This window comes from Lotus japonicus, chromosome 1 (genome assembly GCF_012489685.1).
Source record: "Lotus japonicus ecotype B-129 chromosome 1, LjGifu_v1.2".
NCBI classification, from domain to species: domain Eukaryota; kingdom Viridiplantae; phylum Streptophyta; class Magnoliopsida; order Fabales; family Fabaceae; genus Lotus; species Lotus japonicus.
In genome coordinates, this window is record NC_080041.1 from 18,849,564 (window position 1) to 18,871,344 (window position 21,781).

At 34.9% G+C, this 21,781-nt stretch overlaps 4 protein-coding genes across 4 annotated transcripts; 3 read left to right on the top strand and 1 right to left on the bottom strand.

The window, feature by feature from the left end:
* Positions 1 to 586: 586 nt before the first annotated feature.
* Positions 587 to 3,527, bottom strand: LOC130733982 (pentatricopeptide repeat-containing protein At1g19720). The gene has a single exon (XM_057586274.1). It carries the CDS (start codon positions 3,334 to 3,336, stop codon positions 640 to 642), a length of 2,697 nt encoding a protein of 898 aa, XP_057442257.1. The 5' UTR covers positions 3,337 to 3,527; the 3' UTR covers positions 587 to 639.
* Positions 3,528 to 6,596: 3,069 nt separating this feature from the next.
* On the top strand, positions 6,597 to 9,121 carry LOC130733983 (pentatricopeptide repeat-containing protein At1g19720-like). The gene is given in 2 exon segments (XM_057586275.1): positions 6,597 to 8,501; positions 8,503 to 9,121. Coding segments are annotated over 2 exon segments (2,226 nt in total). The 5' UTR covers positions 6,597 to 6,788; the 3' UTR covers positions 9,016 to 9,121.
* Positions 9,122 to 13,359: 4,238 nt separating this feature from the next.
* Positions 13,360 to 17,491, top strand: LOC130733986 (omega-3 fatty acid desaturase, endoplasmic reticulum-like). The gene is made up of 9 exons (XM_057586278.1): positions 13,360 to 13,747; positions 14,667 to 14,931; positions 15,047 to 15,136; positions 15,371 to 15,437; positions 15,578 to 15,670; positions 15,745 to 15,930; positions 16,099 to 16,179; positions 16,339 to 16,476; positions 17,095 to 17,491. Exons 1-9 carry the CDS (start codon positions 13,552 to 13,554, stop codon positions 17,272 to 17,274), a joined length of 1,296 nt encoding a protein of 431 aa, XP_057442261.1. The 5' UTR covers positions 13,360 to 13,551; the 3' UTR covers positions 17,275 to 17,491.
* A 1,813-nt stretch (positions 17,492 to 19,304) lies between these two features.
* Positions 19,305 to 21,149, top strand: LOC130733989 (uncharacterized). Its single transcript, XM_057586279.1, has 2 exons — positions 19,305 to 20,124; positions 20,538 to 21,149. The coding sequence occupies exons 1-2, from the start codon at positions 19,320 to 19,322 to the stop codon at positions 20,912 to 20,914; spliced, it is 1,182 nt and encodes a 393-aa protein (XP_057442262.1). The 5' UTR covers positions 19,305 to 19,319; the 3' UTR covers positions 20,915 to 21,149.
* The last annotated feature ends 632 nt before the right edge of the window (positions 21,150 to 21,781 follow it).

Genomic DNA, 21,781 nt, shown 5'->3' on the forward strand with positions numbered 1-21,781 from the left:
AATTATTGAAGAAAACGATGGAACATGCTATCTTCTACAAAATTCCACTTTTAGAATTTAGTCAGGAGCACCTTCACAATAGTGGCACAGCTTTGGTGTTTCTGATTGCTAATCATAATTGCGTATGCTGGACCCTTTTTTGATCAGTTGTGTAACTTTTTCTAGTCGCAGTCACACCATGCTTACTCATAAGGTGCTACTCATAAACTATCAAGGGAAGAATCTACTAAGCTTTGTGGATGCCCAATAGTGCTGACAGTTTTTATTCTACCTATCTTTTATAGCTCCACTATATTTCCCATCACTAATCAAAGCCAATGAAGCATCTTTGAATGACAGTTTATGACTTGACAGATGAAAATGAAACGACTACAATGATTGATTTTATAATTTATTTACATCTTCTGATGGAAATTACTAACAGGATATACATTCAAATCCTTCATCTGAAAAACATCACAAAATACTTGAATAGTAACCAATGGAGTTGTTCTTAATGGTTTCACCTGATACATAATATGACAAGGCGAGGACAAAAACTTCAGTTCTGTGGATGGTTAAATATGCACATCATGAACAAGTAAAATAATATGAAGAAAGATTTCTATATTTCATCATTGATTCACAATTGTTTTTGCTCTACCAATAATCCCTACAAGAACATTGTCCACCTTTAAAGTGGTGTAAGCAATTTGAGTCACTCAAATATATTTCACACTCATATGCCAACGATATGTACTTGGCTGTGTCGTGGCAATCTCTACACATTCTCAAATTTTTCACTATCCTTAGAATTTGAGGTGCATGATGAGAGTCTATAAGAGCAAAAGCAAATGCAAGTTTTTCACTATGTACAACACTACTACTATTTTCCTTCTCCTCTTCCTCAATGCAAAGTTCATGGTCAGAAATATGTGCCTTGACATTTACAGCTACCCCTTTTAGCCAAGAATGTAGCTTGTCCAAATATGGGTGAGATTGATCACAAACTACAAAAGTATGGATTGTGTTTTTCCTTTCAATCCAGCATTGCCCAACAGGTTTCTTAATAGCTTTTTCTTTCTCCAGCTTTGCCATTTTTGGAGATTCCCATGACTTGCCACATAAAGAATATGCCTGTGAAAGCAAATACTGAGTTACAATATTTCCAGGTTCCAACTCAAACATACTTTCTGCTGCAAGGATTGCCAGTCTAAAATTTCTATGAACTCTGCAGGCGGTCAGCAAGGTGTGCCAAACAGAGAAATTCGGTGAAACAGGCATGTTTTGAATAAACTCCAGTGCTTCAGCAAGCTTACCTGAACGACCAAGCAAATAGACCATAGCAGAATAATGCTCCAAACCTGGTCTAATCTGGTATTCTTCAGTAATGCTTGAGAAAACTCGCGTCCCCTCATCCACCATTCCAGCATGACTATAAGCTAAGATGATGCTTGCAAAAGTACCTCTAGTTGGTTGAAGCCCTTCCTTCCTCATCTGATAAAATAGATCAAGTGCAGACTCTGAACTGCCATGTAGAACATAACCAGAAAGCATAATGTTCCAACTGATGATATCTTTCAATGGCAATCCATCAAAAATACGTCTGGAATACATCAAATTTCCTGACTTAGCATAACTGTCGATTAATATATTTGACACTGAAATTTCAGACACTAAATTTCTACGTAGGGCACAACAATGGATTTCTTTCACTTTTTTCCCAGCCACTAAATTTGCAAAGGCAGGAAGGATACTTAGCACTGTGACTGAGTTAGGAGCTATCTGGAAAAACTGCATACGCCGAAATATCTGCATAGCCTTGTCCTTTTGTCCACTTTGCAGGAAACCAGCAATTAATGAATTCCATGATGCTACGTTTCGCTTAATTTTTCCATCTTTCTCAATCCTTTTAAAAAGATCCAACGCCTGATCCTCAGCACCACTCTGCATATATCCTGTAATCAATGCATTCCATGTAACTACATTAGGTGGTGAATCAGAGTCCTGCATTTTCATAAATAACTCATAAGCTTTGCCGCAGAAACCAGCATGGCAATATCCTCCGATAATTGTATTCCAAGAATATACATCTCTCTCATACATCATATCAAAAATGCGTTGAGCAGCTTCTAGATCCCCGCACTTGGAATACATGTCAATCAGTGAATTACCAGTTAGCACATCATCAACCAAACTCATCTTAACACCAATACCATGGATTTCTAAAGCCATACTTAGTGATTGTAAGGACGCACATGCCGAGGCTGCACTTGCAACTGTAATGCTGTTAGGCTCAACCCCTGATAATAACATCTTTCTCAACAAATCTAAAGCATGATATGTCCTACCCTTTTGAGTAAACCCAGAAATCATAGAAGACCAAGTATATACATCTGGAGTTAACCCAAAACTCTCCATCTTCCTCATTAAATCCATTGCGATATCACAACGCCCTAACTGATTATAACTAGCAATCAAAATGTTCCAAGTCACCAAACCAGGTTCAACTCCTTCTTCCTGCATTGCATCAAAGTATTTCCGAGCTTGTTCAATATCACCATTCTGGCAAAACCCAGTTATTATTGCATTCCAGGTCACACTGTCTCTCTCATCCATACTCTTAAAAAGCTTCTTTGCAAAACCCATCTCCCCACACTTAGCATACACAGCCATAATTGAATTATTCACCCGAATGGAAGAGCACATCCCATGCCGAATCGCCACCGAATGAATCAACCTCCCGGTCTCCAAATCCCCGCACTTCCCGCACGCTTGCAAGATCTTCGGAAGCAAAAACTCATCAGGCAAGAAACCATGCCGCACCATGTCATAAAAGAGGTCCACAACCTCCTCCCAACTCTTCTCCCTGGAGCAGGCACCAATCATAGCAGACCAAGTGAACAAATTCCTCTCACGCATTTCATCAAACACTTTGCGTGCCTCACTCAAATGCCCACATTTTGAATACATGCTCACCAGCTTGGTCTCCACAAAAGGATTCACATTTCCCACCAATCCAATCCGAGCATGCAACTCTCTACCCACCTCAATACAGTCCCTGTCAATACAAGACTGTAGCAAGTTCATATAGGTGATGGGTCTCACCTTGGAGCCTTGTTCAGCCAGGGAGTCAAGAATTGCCACAGCATCACTCAGGGGGCCATTACTGCATAACTGGTTCAACTGGGCATCCATGAATTTTGGGTATGGAAGTGACCTTATGGACATAGATACATAGTTGGAGTTTGCATGGACTCTTGTTGAGGCAATAAACTCAAATTGGGAGGCACTGTAAGATGGGATTGAAAGAGGAGGTCTTGATTTAGTGGGTAAGATAATGAGGCATTTTTCCATTATGGGTTTTTTGGTCCCTTACTTTTACTCCTTTTCCACTGGTTCTTGAAGCTCCCTAGTCTGCTCTGTGTTTTGCTTGCAGAGATGGGTGGAAATGAGGATTGAGCTGATAAGGTGGTGTTGGTGATGGAGATTAGGGGCATCCAATTCTGGGTCTCTAGACCTTTTGGGGGTCCCATAAGGATGACTTGTCAGATCAATTGCCACAAACTCAGAGAGGTCAATGAGTAAGAGGATTGAGATTGAGCATCTTCAATGCTAGTTCTTAATTCTTAGAGCATCTTCAATGCAGGGTTCTTAGTTCTTAGTGAGTTCTTAACCACTAGAGGTGCTGACGTGGAGTTCTTAGTTCTTAAAAATAAAAACCTAGGCTAAGGAGTTTTACTTTTTGAGTTCTTAGCATAAACAATTAATTTTTTTCTCTTATTCATTTAATTTAAGTATTGAGTTAACATTTAAATCCAAATCAAAATTATATAGAAATAAAAAATATTAATATAATGGTATTGTGGGACCGGATGAATAGTGCTAAGAACTAAGAACTAAGAATTCATGGTTGGAGTAAAATCTGCAAAGAGTTGCTTAAACACATGTGGCAATACGGATCCACATGAATAGTGCTAAGAGCATCTCCAATGGTGAGATCTTATTTTGGGACTTAACTCACTTTTTATGGGTCCAGACTGCCACATAGGATTTAAAACACTCATAAGGTCCACATGCACATTTCACTCTAGTGGTTGGGATCTTATTTTACTTTTAACTGGACCCACGGTACCCAATATATTTATATGATTTATTTTCCTCCCTATTTTTTCACTTTGCTTTTGGTATTGAAGGAGAGAGAAAAAAATATTATTTTATTTAAGATCCCAGATTTGAGAGTACCTAAGCTAAGACACGGATCTTAGCTTTTGCTAAGATCTCATGCCATGTAGGATAACTCCAATGGTGAGATCTAATAAGATCCGGATCTTATTTTAAGATCCCAAAATAAGGACTCCATTGGAGATGCTCTAAGAACTAAGAACTAGCATTGGAGATGCTCTTAGCAATATTCATGTTGGCTCGTAATGCCACATGTGTTTAAGCAACTCTTTGCAGATTTTGCTTCAACCATGAGTTCTTAGTTTTTAGTTTTTTAGCACTATTTATCCGGTCCCACAATACCATTATATTAATATTTTTTATTTAAATTTAAATGTTAATTCAATACTTAAATTAAATGAATAAGAGAGAAAAAATTAAATTTTTATGCTAAAAACTCAAAAAGTAAAACTTTTTATATAAGAACCTAGTTCTTATTTTCAAGAACTAAGAACTTCATGTCATCCCCTCAAGTGGTTAAGAATTCAGTTCTTAGTTCTTAACTAAAAAATAAGTACTAAGAACATCTTCAATGCAAGGTTCTTAGTTCTTATTTTTTAGTTAAGAACTAAGAACTTTACCATTGTAAGTGCTGACATGGAGCTCTTAATTCATAAAAATAAGAACTCAGTTCTTATATAAGGAGTTTTACTTTTTGAGTTCTTAGTTTAAAATCTATATATATATGTAAAGCTCACTTGAGTTATTAGTATTAAATGCATTAAATAATCAAGTTAAACAAATTAATTTCTTTTCAACTTTTAATATAATGTAACTTTTGAAACATGTCATCCGGTCCCACAATACCATTATATTAATATTTTTTAGGCTTAATAGCACTTTTGGTCCCCCACGTTTCAAAAATGTGCAATATTAATCCCTCACGTTTGAAAATAGCATAATGGTACCTCAACGTTTATCTCTGTTAGCAGTTTTGGTCCCCCACCAGTTTTCCGTCCAAAAACTAACGGTTCAAAGGGCAAATATGTAATTAAACAAAAATTAACTAATTAAAATATTAACAACAATTAAAAACCCAGAAAAATATCCCCTCCTCATCTCCTTCATCATCTTCATCACCTTGCCCAGAAAACCCAGAAAAAAAATATATATTCCTCTCCTAAAAATCTTCATCTTCTCCATTTTATTCCAGAAATATATCACTTTGCCTGAGAAAAATCAGATCAAACACTTGGATTCATTCTTCCATGGCTCGTCTGAACTCTTGATGCCACCACCACTTCATCTCTTCCGCACTTATGCCCGGATCTGGGACCAGATTTGAGTTGTGGGAGAGGCTGAGGGACGAGATCGAGGGATTCGACGGTTGTGGGTTGAGAAAACGGGATTCGGCGGTGGTGGAGGTTTTTAAGATGGGGGTTTGAAGGGATTGGGGGATGGCTGAAGAAGAAAAATGGTTGGGAACTTGGGATTGGTTCAGTGAGCAAATGGTCTCTTCTCTGATTCGTAGGACCATCACCCACAACATCAAAAAGCTTCCATTTTTATCTTCTCGTTACTGCAATAGCAACTTGGGATTGGTTCAATTCCTTAGTGATCTTTAAATGTTGTTTATTCATGTATCCACTGCTCCCTTGGCTTGATAAAGTCTATTCTATTCAATTTTGACATAAAGAAATATGATTTTGATTTTGATTTTGTTCGTTGGATAAGTGAACTCAGAGATGAAATGAAAAAGTTTTGAGTTGAAAAAAATTCATGCTTTTATTCATGATTTATGTGTTGGGAAAAATCAATTTATTCATGATTTATGGTTTGGGTGGTGCCTGGGGAGGTTGGAGGTGAAGAAGAAGATAAAGATGATGAAGGGGAAGATTTTAATTAATTTCATAATATTTTCCAATTTTTGTTTAATTTTTAATTAGATTTTTGACGGAAAACGTTAAAATGTTAACGGTGGGACCAAAACTGATAACGGAGATAAACGTTGAGGTACCATTATGCTATTTTCAAACGTGGGGGATTAATATTGCACATTTTTGAAACGTGGGGGACCAAAAGTGCTATTAAGCCTATTTTTTATTTCTATATAATTTTGATTTGAATTTAAATGTTAACTCAATACTTAAATTAAATGAATAAGAGAAAAAAATTAATTGTTTATGCTAAGAACTCAAAAAGTAAAACTCCTTAGCCTAGGTTTTTATTTTTAAGAACTAAGAACTCCACCTCAGCACCTCTAGTGGTTAAGAACGCAGTTCTTAGTTTTTAACTAAAAAAATAAGAACTAAGAACCTTGCATTGAAGATGCTCTAAGAATTAAGAACTAGCATTGAAGATGCTCTTAACCCATGGAAAATTGGTGTGTCCAAATTGGCTCAATCTCAATCCTCTTACTCATTGACCTCTCTGAGTTTGTGGCAATTGATCTGACAAGTCATCCTTATGGGACCCCCAAAAGGTCTAGAGACCCAGAATTGGATGCCCCTAATCTCCATCACCAACACCACCTTATCAGCTCAATCCTCATTTCCACCCATCTCTGCAAGCAAAACACAGAGCAGACTAGGGAGCTTCAAGAACCAGTGGAAAAGGAGTAAAAGTAAGGGACCAAAAAACCCATAATGGAAAAATGCCTCATTATCTTACCCACTAAATCAAGACCTCCTCTTTCAATCCCATCTTACAGTGCCTCCCAATTTGAGTTTATTGCCTCAACAAGAGTCCATGCAAACTCCAACTATGTATCTATGTCCATAAGGTCACTTCCATACCCAAAATTCATGGATGCCCAGTTGAACCAGTTATGCAGTAATGGCCCCCTGAGTGATGCTGTGGCAATTCTTGACTCCCTGGCTGAACAAGGCTCCAAGGTGAGACCCATCACCTATATGAACTTGCTACAGTCTTGTATTGACAGGGACTGTATTGAGGTGGGTAGAGAGTTGCATGCTCGGATTGGATTGGTGGGAAATGTGAATCCTTTTGTGGAGACCAAGCTGGTGAGCATGTATTCAAAATGTGGGCATTTGAGTGAGGCACGCAAAGTGTTTGATGAAATGCGTGAGAGGAATTTGTTCACTTGGTCTGCTATGATTGGTGCCTGCTCCAGGGAGAAGAGTTGGGAGGAGGTTGTGGACCTCTTTTATGACATGGTGCGGCATGGTTTCTTGCCTGATGAGTTTTTGCTTCCGAAGATCTTGCAAGCGTGCGGGAAGTGCGGGGATTTGGAGACCGGGAGGTTGATTCATTCGGTGGCGATTCGGCATGGGATGTGCTCTTCCATTCGGGTGAATAATTCAATTATGGCTGTGTATGCTAAGTGTGGGGAGATGGGTTTTGCAAAGAAGCTTTTTAAGAGTATGGATGAGAGAGACAGTGTGACCTGGAATGCAATAATAACTGGATTTTGCCAGAATGGTGATATTGAACAAGCTCGGAAATACTTTGATGCAATGCAGGAAGAAGGAGTTGAACCTGGTTTGGTGACTTGGAACATTTTGATTGCTAGTTATAATCAGTTAGGGCGTTGTGATATCGCAATGGATTTAATGAGGAAGATGGAGAGTTTTGGGTTAACTCCAGATGTATATACTTGGTCTTCTATGATTTCTGGGTTTACTCAAAAGGGTAGGACATATCATGCTTTAGATTTGTTGAGAAAGATGTTATTATCAGGGGTTGAGCCTAACAGCATTACAGTTGCAAGTGCAGCCTCGGCATGTGCGTCCTTACAATCACTAAGTATGGCTTTAGAAATCCATGGTATTGGTGTTAAGATGAGTTTGGTTGATGATGTGCTAACTGGTAATTCACTGATTGACATGTATTCCAAGTGCGGGGATCTAGAAGCTGCTCAACGCATTTTTGATATGATGTATGAGAGAGATGTATATTCTTGGAATACAATTATCGGAGGATATTGCCATGCTGGTTTCTGCGGCAAAGCTTATGAGTTATTTATGAAAATGCAGGACTCTGATTCACCACCTAATGTAGTTACATGGAATGCATTGATTACAGGATATATGCAGAGTGGTGCTGAGGATCAGGCGTTGGATCTTTTTAAAAGGATTGAGAAAGATGGAAAAATTAAGCGAAACGTAGCATCATGGAATTCATTAATTGCTGGTTTCCTGCAAAGTGGACAAAAGGACAAGGCTATGCAGATATTTCGGCGTATGCAGTTTTTCCAGATAGCTCCTAACTCAGTCACAGTGCTAAGTATCCTTCCTGCCTTTGCAAATTTAGTGGCTGGGAAAAAAGTGAAAGAAATCCATTGTTGTGCCCTACGTAGAAATTTAGTGTCTGAAATTTCAGTGTCAAATATATTAGTTGGAACATTATGCTAAGTCAGGAAATTTGATGTATTCCAGACGTATTTTTGATGGATTGCCATTGAAAGATATCATCAGTTGGAACATTATGCTTTCTGGTTATGTTCTACATGGCAGTTCAGAGTCTGCACTTGATCTATTTTATCAGATGAGGAAGGAAGGGCTTCAACCAACTAGAGGTACTTTTGCAAGCATCATCTTAGCTTATAGTCATGCTGGAATGGTGGATGAGGGGACGCGAATTTTCTCAAGCATTACTGAAGAATACCAGATTAGACCAGGTTTGGAGCATTATTCTGCTACGGTCTATTTGCTTGGTCGTTCAGGTAAGCTTGCTGAAGCACTGGAGTTTATTCAAAACATGCCTGTTTCACCGAATTTCTCTGTTTGGCACACCTTGCTGACCGCCTGCAGAGTTCATAGAAATTTTAGACTGGCAATCCTGGCAGCAGAACTAGCATTGGAGATGCTCTTAGCAATATTCATGTTGGCCCGTAATGCCACATGTGTTTAAGCAACTCTTTGCAGATTTTGCTTCAACCATGAGTTCTTAGTTTTTAGTTTTTTAGCACTATTTATCCGGTCCCACAATACCATTATATTAATATTTTTTATTTAAATTTAAATTTTAATTCAATACCTAAATTAAATGAATGAGAGAGAAAAAATTAAATTTTTATGCTAAAAACTCAAAAAGTAAAACTTTTTATATAAGAACCTAGTTCTTATTTTCAAGAACTAAGAACTTCATGTCATCCCCTCAAGTGGTTAAGAATTCAGTTCTTAGTTCTTAACTAAAAAATAAGTACTAAGAACATCTTCAATGCAAGGTTCTTAGTTCTTATTTTTTAGTTAAGAACTAAGAACTTTACTATTGTAAGTGCTGACATGGAGCTCTTAATTCATAAAAATAAGAACTCAGTTCTTATATAAGGAGTTTTACTTTTTGAGTTCTTAGTTTAAAATATATATATATATATATATATGTAAAGCTCACTTGAGTTATTAGTATTAAATGCATTAAATAATCAAGTTAAACAAATTAATTTCTTTTCAACTTTTAATATAATGTAACTTTTGAAACATGTCAATCTTTTTGTTTTTGACTTTACACATGCCAATATAAGTTTTTGAAAAATACATATAGCCTCTATAATTGAAAAAATAAATAAAAATTAACTACATGCAATCTTTTTGTTTTTTGACATTACACGTGCCAATTTGCATCATATGACTTTGAGAGCAATCTTAACTGCATGTAGTATAATATGATGAATAATAATTTTATAAAGTTGTAAATGGTAACACCTCTCATTGTTATTGTAAAGTGCAAATTCCCTTAAACTTCCTTTTCTCAAATTCACTTAATATTATCGGTTACTAATATGGATCAGTCTGATTTATTATGAGTGCATTACTCATTCATACCCTCTTTTAAAATTAGTGATACCTTCCATATTCTTCAATGCTTAATCTTCAAATATAAATACACCTCACCTATTTGTGGTTTATGCAACTTTCATTCAACCCTAGCAAATCATGAGATATGGGTGCTACATGTATTCCTTTTGTCATTTATTTTCATATCTTGCATCCAAACTTGCTCTGATAAATTCCTATTTGGGTTTTTAATTGGCGGAAACTACTATCATAACATTTGAATTAAATTATGTAATAATTTTTTATTTATTATGAAATCTTTAGGAAAATCAAATCTGATTTATCATAGAGACTACAAATATATTTAACCCGAATCATGAAAACAAATATCATGAATATTTATAATTTTACTTTTTAAAAATATTATTTGTGCTTTACTTTTTAAAGCTACAATTATAATAACTTTTAAAATTTCAGTCCTACTATTATCATTAGTGCATATTTTAAAGTTATTACCTTCCTTTAATATTTATTATTTTAAAATTATTTTCTTATAGCTTTCTTACCTTCATATAAATTTAAATATCACAACTAAAAAATATAACTTAAAAATTCTTTTTAAAAAAAAATATAACTTAAAAACGAACCTGTGCAACGCACGTGTTTAATTTCTAGTATTAATTATTTCTCTCTCATCCAAATTACTTTATTACTTTATGAGTTTTGTTTTATTACTATATGAAAATAAAAAGTATAAATAATGTGGTTGGTGGGTCTAAATGAATAGTGGCAAGAACTAATAACTAAAAACTCATGGTTGGAGCAAAATTGCTTGAGAGTTGCTTAAGCACATGTGGCAATATGGGTCCACATGAATAATGCTAAGAACTAAGAAATAAGAAATAACATTGGAGATAAAAACCTAGTAAAGGAAAATAGTATATAACTTCTAAACATCTCAATAAAGCTTTCAATCCCAACAAAAATAAATAAGCAGCCCTTCTTATATCCCACATCAGCCAGAGCTATATTCCTTATTAAAATGCAAGCCACGAAATTCCATCAGAGGTGGCAAACTTGGCCATGATGAAATTACACGTAACCACAGACCACGACCCAATATCCTTCTCCAATATCATTCTATACTTATATGATACAGGAGCACAGGTTCATAACTCATTCCACCATTGATCGATAGATTGACGTAAGCCACATGATCGATAGATTAACGTGAGTAAGCGTGAATTGAAATCCTAGAATGTACTATAGTGACGGTCGGAAACCGTCGGACAATGGATGACGACAATGCGATCAAGTCTTATACTCAGGGATAATATTGTTCATGCTGACCAACGAGGAAAGTTCCTCATGAGAGAAGAAGAACGACTTCGAGAGTTCAGTGAAGGATCAGTGGAAGACTCGGAGGAGTGGAGTCGGGTGTAAAGCTCGGGTCTTTTGGGGAGAGAGCTTACCATTGTTGGTTGAGGTATGTAAGGTGTACAACTTGTGTCTGTATTATATTTTGGTCAGGGAAATAGTAAGTTTCGATGTTTTGTTGTTGTGTGGTCTATCCTGCGTGGAGATTACAAGGAGCTTGTCAAGCATAAGATGCCTTTTGATATTTCTTTCTAAAGACTCATTTTGCATGTATATTTATGGATATATAGTTATCTATTACTGAGTATTCTATTATACATTTGCTAGAGCATGTTTTGAAAAAAAATTGCATTTTCTTGACTTCAAAAGTTTAATAAGCATATTTAATTTGTGCAAATGTTACTAAAATGACTCCCGAAAATCAGAGCGTTACATGGCGCAACAAGTGAAAGAGTAGTGACTAGTGAGGGTTTTTAAGCTAGGATTGAGGGTTTACTCATAAAATTGGCTTGTGCTGAATTATTTTATAAATATATGCTCCAGAAGTGTGATTGTTGGTGACGGGACTAGGCTGTTTTTTTATTTTATTTTATTATTATAGTTACTTTGATCGCACACAAGCCTAAACTGAAGTCGACCGAACCAAACTATAAACAACCGGTTCATTCCGCCTACCAGCCTAACCGGACTGATTTCACAAAAACTGGCTCCATTTTTTCAAGTTAGGCTCACCTTGGACAACCCTAACTCTGGATGTTACAAAGTAAATCTAGCAAAAAAATTGAAACACAAGAAGGATGAGTTGTTCCAATTCAAATTCAAATTTGACGGAAAAAACAGAGTATGGCTATGCGAGAAGGAAAATTTTAACCAATCAGAGCTATTCTTGTATGTTTCGTGAAGGTTCACTTGTGTGCCTAATGCTCTGTTTCTCTTTTCTTCACAGAAATAAACAGTAAATGAACATTTTGATATATAAAAAACTAAATATATTCAAAATATAATTAATCAAATTATTTAGTTCTAAAAAATATATATTAAATAACCAATTTAAATTATTTCTTAAATAAATATAAATTATAAGTTACATTCATTCTTAAAAATTAATATTAAAAGATTATACAAGTCTCCAGGAAAAATTTATTATGATCATCTAAAAACTTGTGTATAGTTACACCAAGCACTTTTGACCCACTATAGCAGATTTTTAAAAAAAAAATCAAAATTCATATTTTCTTAATTAAACATTTATCTTTAATAAATATATTCAAAGTGTTTTTTTTCCTTAATCTGTTCCTCTTCTCTCTCCCTTCTTCACCAGATCCAAACCTCAAAACTCATCCCCACCATCTCTGCAAAACCCATCCTCTTCTCTCTTCCTTCTTCACCTCTTCTCTCTTCAACACCGGATTCAAACTTCTATCACTCTCAGACCAAAACCCAGAAAAAATGTCCCTCCTCTCATCACATTTTCCAAAAAAACTAAATTTTACTTCAAACTAAGATGAAATGAGAGAAAGGGATCCCCAACAACAATAACATTCACACAACAGAGGGAAAACATAGATCTGGGTATAAAAAATCAGAAAAATTCAGATTCGAAAAACCCTTTATTCTCCATCAAAAAGCATAAAAATCACAACTTGGCAACTTCTTAAGCATCTAATTTACACCAAACAATTCACCAACCCGTTGCCTCACATCGGCCAAACAAACAAAGTTCATTATCTAAAACAATGACATGCGACCATGGATGCGGAAAAATCGACACAGAGAGAAATAAGCAAACAGAAATACAAAGAGGGGGAGAATCAGAATAACAATAACCATCACAGCCACCACCGCAACCACCACCGCGTGGCCACCGTCTAAGGTTCATATCTGGCGAGAAAGGCGTGAGCTTTTAAGTCTGTTGCTTGCGAACTTTTGGAGCCCAGATCCCCTTTCGTGTTTCAGTTTCGGTTTTGGGTGAGAACCACCACCACTTTCGCTATTTTCCTGTCTTTTCCCTCATAAAAGGTGTGAGCTTTAAAGTCTGTTGCTTGCAGATGAAGATGCTCTGCCGCATGACCACCATGTCCAGGTGAAATCAAAAGGGGATCTGAAGGTGTTGCGTCTTGAACCCTCAAAAGGGGAAGAAACATATATGACCAGGAGGAAGGAGGAAACACGACGGAGAAAACGCAGTTGCCGGCAGAAGAGGAAGAAGAAATGACGGACGTGAAATTTTGAAGCTGCGCTGGTGAGAAAGGAGGAAGAAAGGTTGAAGCTTTGTGGTTGAGAATGTCTGGAAATGTTATTACTGAGGGTGTGGATCTGGGTAAAAATACAAACTTTGATGTTGGTGGAAGGAGATCGAAGCCAAACACAGAAATTTCGAATTTTGATTTGCAGAGGAGGAGTTGGTTTTCTGGATAAGAAGAGAAGAAGTGAAGAAGAAGAAGAAGAAACTGATCTGAATAAGAGAAGTTTTTTCACACACTTTCTGGGTAACTTTTTTTTAACTATTGATTAATTAACATAATCCTTCATTAACTAATTTACTAATATATATGATTTTTGATTTTTTTTTAAAACCTACCAATGTGACTATGCATAGGTCAAAAGTGTTTGGTGTAACTATGCACAAGTTTTTAGGTTTGCATAGTAAATTCCTCCAAGTCTCCACTAATTCGAATATGGCACGATTTACCTAAAGAACCAAATTGATTGGATTTTAGCATTTTACCTAAACAATTAATTTGACTGATCACAAATTACACTTTAGGAATTTTCTTTTTACGATGAATTCTTTCTTTTACAGACTAAATTGACCCTCATTGCATTTTCAAAAAATTAAAATAGTTAACATTTTTAACCCAGCAATCAATAAAGAAATGGCACCAAAAACAGAAATAAGCAATAAATTATAATGGCATGAAAAAAATTAAAAAGCAATAAATTAGTAACTTCTTAAGAAGCATTTTGTCCATTTAAAAAAAAAAACATTTTGTCCAAAAAATAAACTTCTTAAGAAACATGAATAAAAATAAACATGGGAAAGCATTGTGTTATATTCTCACCGACCATATTATAAGGAGTTGTTGAGTCGCCAAACAGAGGTAAGACATCATCAATTCTCAATAAAATGGGACGGTGCCTCAATTAGTTTCAGTCAAAAACAATTTCAATTAAACACGTTTAATTTCTTACAGTAATAACCAATCTAAGTAAATTACTTAATGACTTTAATTAGGTCCAAGAACCATAAAGTAAGGAGCAATGAAGTCAAACTAGAGTCTAATGCTGCAGTTATTACCAATGTGACATGTTGCTGTTATATATACCTAATCACATGTGTGTTTTTCTTCATAAGAATATTTCATCTTCTTCTAGTAGTAGCATTTACACACCATATCCCTGAAACAGCAATGGTTGAAGCCAATGGACACCACAATGATTTTGATCCCAGTGCTCCTCCACCATTCAAGATTGCAGAAATTAGAGCTGCAATTCCAAAGCATTGCTGGGTCAAGAATCCATGGAGATCCCTCAGTTATGTGCTCAGAGATGTCATAGTAGTTATTGCACTTATAGTAGCAGCAATTCACTTTGATAGCTGGTTTTTCTGGCCCCTCTACTGGATTCTTCAGGGCACAATGTTCTGGGCTCTGTTTGTTCTTGGACATGATTGGTAAAAAATTAAATTTGTTCAATTTTTGTTCTTAGTATCACTTTAGACAAATCACTTGTTTATGATTTATGATCTTTGTGTTTTATGGTGAACATTGGTGATTTGCATTGAACAGTGGCCATGGAAGCTTTTCAGATAGTCCCACATTGAACAGCTTGGTGGGACACATTTTGCACTCCTCAATTCTTGTACCATTCCATGGATGGTTAGTTCTTACTTGAGCTAGTATATGAAAACAGAAAAATAAAACATCTTAATGTATTTTTTGTTAAAGTAGTACAAAAGGTGTATTGAGATGTTTTATTTTCCTTTTTTCGTACATTCTAATAGAAAATCAAACAATTTAAGCAATTTTCTGGTTGTTGTTTGTTTGTTTTTGAAGTTTTTCTTTTTTCCAAATGTTTTAATCTTATGATAAAAAAATTCATGGATTTTGCAGGAGAATTAGCCATAGAACCCACCATCAAAACCATGGACATGTTGAGAAGGATGAGTCATGGGTTCCAGTAAGTGATTGTGTCAATCTTTATTCTTAATTCAATTATTATGAATTTGTGCTATTCTCAGCAAAATGGACACAACATGTTCACTTCATGAGACTGTTCTTGACTATATATGGATATTTTTTGGTGTGTCATTGTCTCAGTTGACAGAGAAGATTTACAAGAGTCTAGACAGCTTGACAAGATTCATGAGATTCACTGTGCCTTTTCCTATGTTTGTGTATCCCATTTATTTGGTGAGTGTTTTTTGAAGACAATTATAAATTATTATGCTTTTGTTCAAGAATCTGACATGTGATCTTTACTTCAGTGGACAAGAAGCCCTGGGAAAGAAGGCTCACACTTCAATCCGTATAGCAATCTGTTCACACCTAGTGAGAGAAAAGAAGTGGCAATTTCAACATTGTGTTGGGTTATCATGCTTTCTCTCCTTCTCTATCTGTCTTCCATAACTAGTCCTCTTCTAATGCTCAAAGTCTATGGTGTTCCATATATGGTAAAATTAATCACCCCTACATTGTTAAAAACATATCAATTAGATGTCCTTTCTCCAGAATCAATTCTAGAACTCAAAAGCTACCCACATCCCTAAAACTAAATTTGACTTTAGAATCAATATTTTATAGAAACATGCACTTCATTGTTTATATTCTTACTTGAGCAGATCTTTGTTATGTGGCTGGACTTTGTTACATATTTGCATCACCATGGCTACAAGCAGAAACTACCATGGTACCGCGGCAAGGTAACAAAATTATAGTTGATTTTGTTCTTTCAATTCTTTTTAGCATGTTTGGATTAAATATTTTTCAGAATTAATTCTAACATTCAGAAGCTATATATTTACATGAACTTCTCGCGAAATTGATTTTAGCATCATGAGTGTCATTTTGTAATTTGATAGGAATGGAGTTATCTAAGAGGTGGGCTTACAACAGTGGATCGTGACTATGGTTGGGTTAATAACATTCACCATGACATTGGCACACATGTTATTCATCACCTTTTCCCTCAAATGCCTCATTATCATTTGGTTGAAGCGGTATGTTCTGTTTTTCAACCCAAAATCTCACTACTCTGTGTACATTTCTTAATGTGCTAAAATTTACTGTTTTTAGTAAAATGATTTTTACTTGTCATTTTTTTACCTCCTTCATCTTGTCTTTTTATTTTATCATTTAAGTAAGAATTTATGTATCACATTTAACTGATTTAAGATTTAAAATATAGAAAAATAATGAAATATTATTGAACAATTATGAGAAATCTATTTACACTGTTCTTATATGGGGTGTGTTAATTATCTTGCTTACTTCATGAAATAATAATTTTTTTCTTAAATAATCACTTGTGTGTTGTTTGAATTATTTGTGTATGTTTTTAATAAAAAGCATATTTTGAAAAAAAAAACCAAAAATCTGATATTAACTTTTAAAATAATCAATTATTTCTATTTGATTTTTAAGTGAAAATAAATTTTATATTTTTAATTATAAAAAAAGTAATTTTTGATTTTCAAAAATAAAAAAATCAAACATCTCTTAAAAAATTGACCTTTTATTTAAATTCAAAATCACTTATTTTTTAAGTGGAAACAAACGCGCCATAATCATCATATAATGAATCTATTAAATTTATCTCTCTTTTCAATTCAATGCAGACCCAAGCAGCAAAACCAGTTTTGGGAGAATATTATCGTGAACCTGAAAAATCTGCACCAATTCCATTCCATCTGATCAAGTACTTAATACTGAGCTTTAGAGTAGACCACTTTGTTAGTGACACTGGAGATATTGTCTACTATCAGCATGATCCTCACCTCTACCACAAGACAGAGTGAAATTTTGTTCATCTATTGGATGCTACTACTAGCCACTCATAAGTCATAACACTTATTTTTCAAGTTCTGCTTCATGAATTTGTACCATGTTTTTCTGAGAAAATGGGCCTCACTTTCTGATTAGGTACAAGAGACAATAATATAGTTGCCATTGATGGTATACTATTATTTTAAATAAGGTAATCAATAAATACTATTATTGAATTGTCCTTTTCAATATTTGTAATCCTTTGCTATAGCTTGCACCCTTGCACTGAACACAATTGAATTTCACATAAAAAATTAGGTAAAAACTAAAAATCAATAAATCCGCATCTAAAACTAACTAATGATGCATTACATGTCATTTTTAAATTTGTTTGATGTCTCATCATTATTAGCAAAATTAAATTCTAAGATATCAGTACAAGATTGGATACTTAAATAAAATAAAAAAGTTTGACAACTATGTAGTTTTTTATGATATTTTTCTTTGTCATATACTACTTTTTTAGCCCAATATATACACCATCGACTAATTTCGTCGTCACTAGTGCTCACACTAAGTGGTAAATGACCGAACATAGTATGTGCTCCATTCACTTTGACGTATACTTTAACATTCTATCATTAATCTTATCTTATTATTTTTTATATATTTTTATCTTTGATAAATTTATCAAAAATATATAATCTATGTTAAGTACTTTTATACTTTTCTTTTAATACTTTTCTTTGATAAATTTTTATATGTTTTTATCTTTGTTATCCTTAAGGATGTTTGTAACTCATAAAATTTACTGGAACTCTTACCTACTTCAATCAGAGGCTTACCTTTTTTTGAATGAGTTTGAAATCCCTAATTCTTAATCCAGCTTTTCAGGTTCTAAAAGATGAGCTAAATTATGAACTTGAGTTACTTTTCTTTTTTGGATAAGGGTTTTAAAACAGTATTGGTACTAAAAGGGTGATTCTACCATCTCCCAATAAACTTTGATTGAAATTCAATAGATTTCCATGTTAAGTAAAGTGGTGACTCTATAAGAAGCTACTAGCATTGATTTTTTTTTTAGAGAAATAGAGTTTTTCTAAGGTTTACTAATGATGAACTCAGACATGCTTGGCATGGTTGAAAATTTTTCCACAGTTGATTCTAAAGTTAAAATCAATTATAAAGAAAAACTTCTGTAAGTAGTTTCTTAGTGCTATAATCAATTAAAAAAAAGAGAATTGATTCAAATATGCTGCAAGTTTTATTTTACGTCAAATACACAAATGTTAAAAGCTTTTCAAGATATATTGTTCCTTTTAATTACAAAACAAAGTGGAGGCAAACACAGTTGCCAGGTTCAGTTGGTTGGTGGGGACTAGTGACCCTTAGCACACCCTTGTATTTTTATTATAAACCTTCCATCCCCCAAAGACATATAAACAGTGACAATGTTGGAACAAGCACAACCAAAAGTGAGTATCTTCTGTTCCAGAACACAAAAGAATTAGATCAGACCACTGACATTACCAGTTTCTCTGACCTGATAAAAACAAACACATTCTGCCAATGTCTCACCCTCCACACAAAACTACAAATTATACAATCACTGCATTTTCCCTAACCATACAATCTGATCTCATCTTCCATCATCAGAATCAAAATCAATTAACAAAGACAAAAACTAGCACTTTCACTAATCCTTTTCATACAAGGAAGCATAAAGTGCCACCATAACGTGCCCCAAGAAGGTGTTTCTGTTTGCTCCAAGCAAGGAAAAAAAAGGACAAATCTAGCAACCAAAAAAACATGACTTGTCAATGGTTAAAAGAATAGTACCATGTTCCATGTTCCAACTTGCTTCTTTTCTCACATTCAAATGAAAAGCCCGCCACCCTTCTCTCTGATATAGCAAAATTCAAATCCAGCTTATGATTGCTTCCATTGCTTTTTATCTTTGGAGAATTTGAGAATCCAAAAAAGAAAAGAGAAAAGAGAAAAGAAGCAAGTTCAATTCACTTTTTTTTTCTTCTTTTATCTTTCTCTTCTGTTTATTTTGTGTGCTAAATCATTCACCATGAAGAAGCTCTTGACATCATCATCACCATCTTCTTATTCATCAACCCCATCATCTTCTTCCACTCTCAGTTTCAACCCCACTTTGTGCAACTCCAAAAGTGGGTGTCTCACATCCATCTTGCACAGGATTCTCTGTTCTGGTGCCCTTCAAACACACCCATCAGACCAAATTATAGAACTTGGTTCTTCAATGTCAGTGGTGAGTGGAAAAGTTCAAGAATTTAAGGCAATGCAGAACACTGAAGCTGCTAACTCTACTAAAATTTCTCCTGGGGTAGTGGGAAGATTGATGGGTTTGGACTCAATGGGAGAGGTTCAGAAACCCTCTGAAGCAAACCCGAGTTCTCTTTCGCGCAGCCGATCCATGAACTCTGTGGACTACTTGGGGGAATGCAAGAGAATGGAGGGTCTGCATAGGCGTGTTAAATCTTCATCTTCATCCTCATCCTTCAGTGAAGTTCCAAGTTTCCACTTGCTAGAAAATGAGAACTTTTTGGTTCTCAGTTTCGAAAGTGGATGTGAGAGTAAGGAATTCAAGTCCAAAGGAAGAAGAAAAGGATTGAAGAAAAACAAGAGAGAAAAGGTGTCTGGTATGTCTTGTGTCAATGTGGGAAATGGTGGTGAAGTTCAATTTGCAACCAACATGAAGCATAAGGAAGGTGCCAATGGTGAGAAAGTGAAGAAGAGGAAGAAGGGAACAGCAGCATTTTACAACACAGAAAAGAAGGTAGAAAGTGAATGCAGTTCAGAAGATGCAAGCCCAGTTTCTGTCTTTGATTTTGAGCGTGATGCTCCAAGAACAGGTTAGTTTCTTCAATTTGAGTTCAACGTTTCCTGTTTATGACTTCAGTAATTGTTAATTTAATGATTGTTCAAATCACAATTGATTTTGGTAAAATTAGTTATTGTAAAAATGAGTGGAAAGTTAAGTGATTCACGTTTGCATACATTTATGAAAATGTGATTTTTTGTTGGATAGTGTTCGAAAATTGAGTTGTAATATCACACAATTGATTATGTTCAGCGCATATAGTCTTGGGCTTCCATGACTCTCAAACATCAAAATTTACATCCAGAATTGACTTTGGGGTTTACCAATTGGAAACCAAAAACATTCTTAGCTTTAGAATTTAGATCCATCATGTTATTGTGAGACCAATTTTTTTTCTTCTTTTCCTAAGTCTTACATTTGCTAACTTGTTACACCTCGTTGCAGATGTAGATATTTTTGGTGATGATATGAATTGGAGAAGAAAATTGTCACCAGAGCTTGAAAATGACCAGCATTTTATTCTGCATTCTGATGGTATTTTCATGAATGAAGAGAGGAAGATTAACGAAATTGAGAACAGCAAACATGAAGGACCAAAGAACAAAGAGAAGCAGAGCCAAGAGTTTGTACATATTTGGGGTGAAATTTGCAGGCTAGTTGAAGATGAATTGGTTAGATCGAATCAGTTGCAAGAAGTGATGAGAAAACAAGGTGATTTTGGAAGTATAAGTGCAGATCTTGAGTCAGAAATTTTTGATCACTTGCTAAATGAGCTTGTAGATCAACTTGTTGGCAATCCCTTGAAAGCATTGCAGCTTTAAAATTTGTAAAACAAGCAAATTAATGAAGTGTAAAAAATTTAATGCATCTAAAGTTTATTTTATCATTTTCTGGGACGAAATTTAAGATAGTAGATTTTGAATGTCATAAATAATTATTTAAAAGGAAAAGTTGATTTAAACATGTTATTAGATTATCACTCTTATTATACTAGGGCGATAACCCGTGCGCTCCACGGAGTTTTATCTTGTACTTTATCTGTTCCTTTTTATAAGAACTAAAACACTACATTTACAGTAATGGTTTGTTGTTTGCCCGCCTCATCCAGTATACAAAATTTAACAGCCTTTCATAAGCGTACTCTAGAGAACTACATATAACTGATCATGAGTGAAGACGGGTCTCAAACGAAGTGCCCAACATGAGATAGTGCTTGTCCTTGTCTTTTATTTATGGCCATCGCAAAGCATACTACAATTGGAAACTGTCTTCTTTTGAATTTAATTTGAAATTTGAAATCAGAGGAACCAAGTCCATTCTTGAAATGTACACTTTGTCATTAGCATTTGTTTCCGTGGTAATAGTTGCACCAATAAAACTTTACCAAGTTCATCCACAATTAACCTGGTTCCATTGCATAAACATGCTGCTTGGTCTATATTTCTCAAAAGCATGATTGGAATACCAACTTTCAATAATAGTTTGTGGTTAGGTATTTCTAAACTTTTATGGTCGTTTAAAAATTATGTGGTAAACCACTAACCTTGGATTTCAAAATCCTCATCAGATCGCAAGGCATAGTCGGAGCTCAGATATTCGTGTTTTGGTGCAGCTATCATGCCAAGCATGTAAGTGTTTAGCATTTCAACAACCTCTGGTGTAGGGGTCAATATTGCTCTATCTTGAAA

Coding starts and splice junctions, on each gene's coding strand:
- LOC130733982 (XM_057586274.1), bottom strand. CDS start 3,336: ATGGAAAAATGCCTCATTATCTTACCCACTAAATCAAGACCTCCTCTT.
- LOC130733986 (XM_057586278.1), top strand. CDS start 13,552: ATGTTATTACTGAGGGTGTGGATCTGGGTAAAAATACAAACTTTGATG. Junction 15,137..15,370: donor CTTGTACCATTCCATGGATG/GTTAGTTCTTAC, acceptor TGGATTTTGCAG/GAGAATTAGCCATAGAACCC. Junction 15,671..15,744: donor TTGTGTATCCCATTTATTTG/GTGAGTGTTTTT, acceptor TCTTTACTTCAG/TGGACAAGAAGCCCTGGGAA.
- LOC130733989 (XM_057586279.1), top strand. CDS start 19,320: ATGAAGAAGCTCTTGACATCATCATCACCATCTTCTTATTCATCAACC. Junction 20,125..20,537: donor GCGTGATGCTCCAAGAACAG/GTTAGTTTCTTC, acceptor ACCTCGTTGCAG/ATGTAGATATTTTTGGTGAT.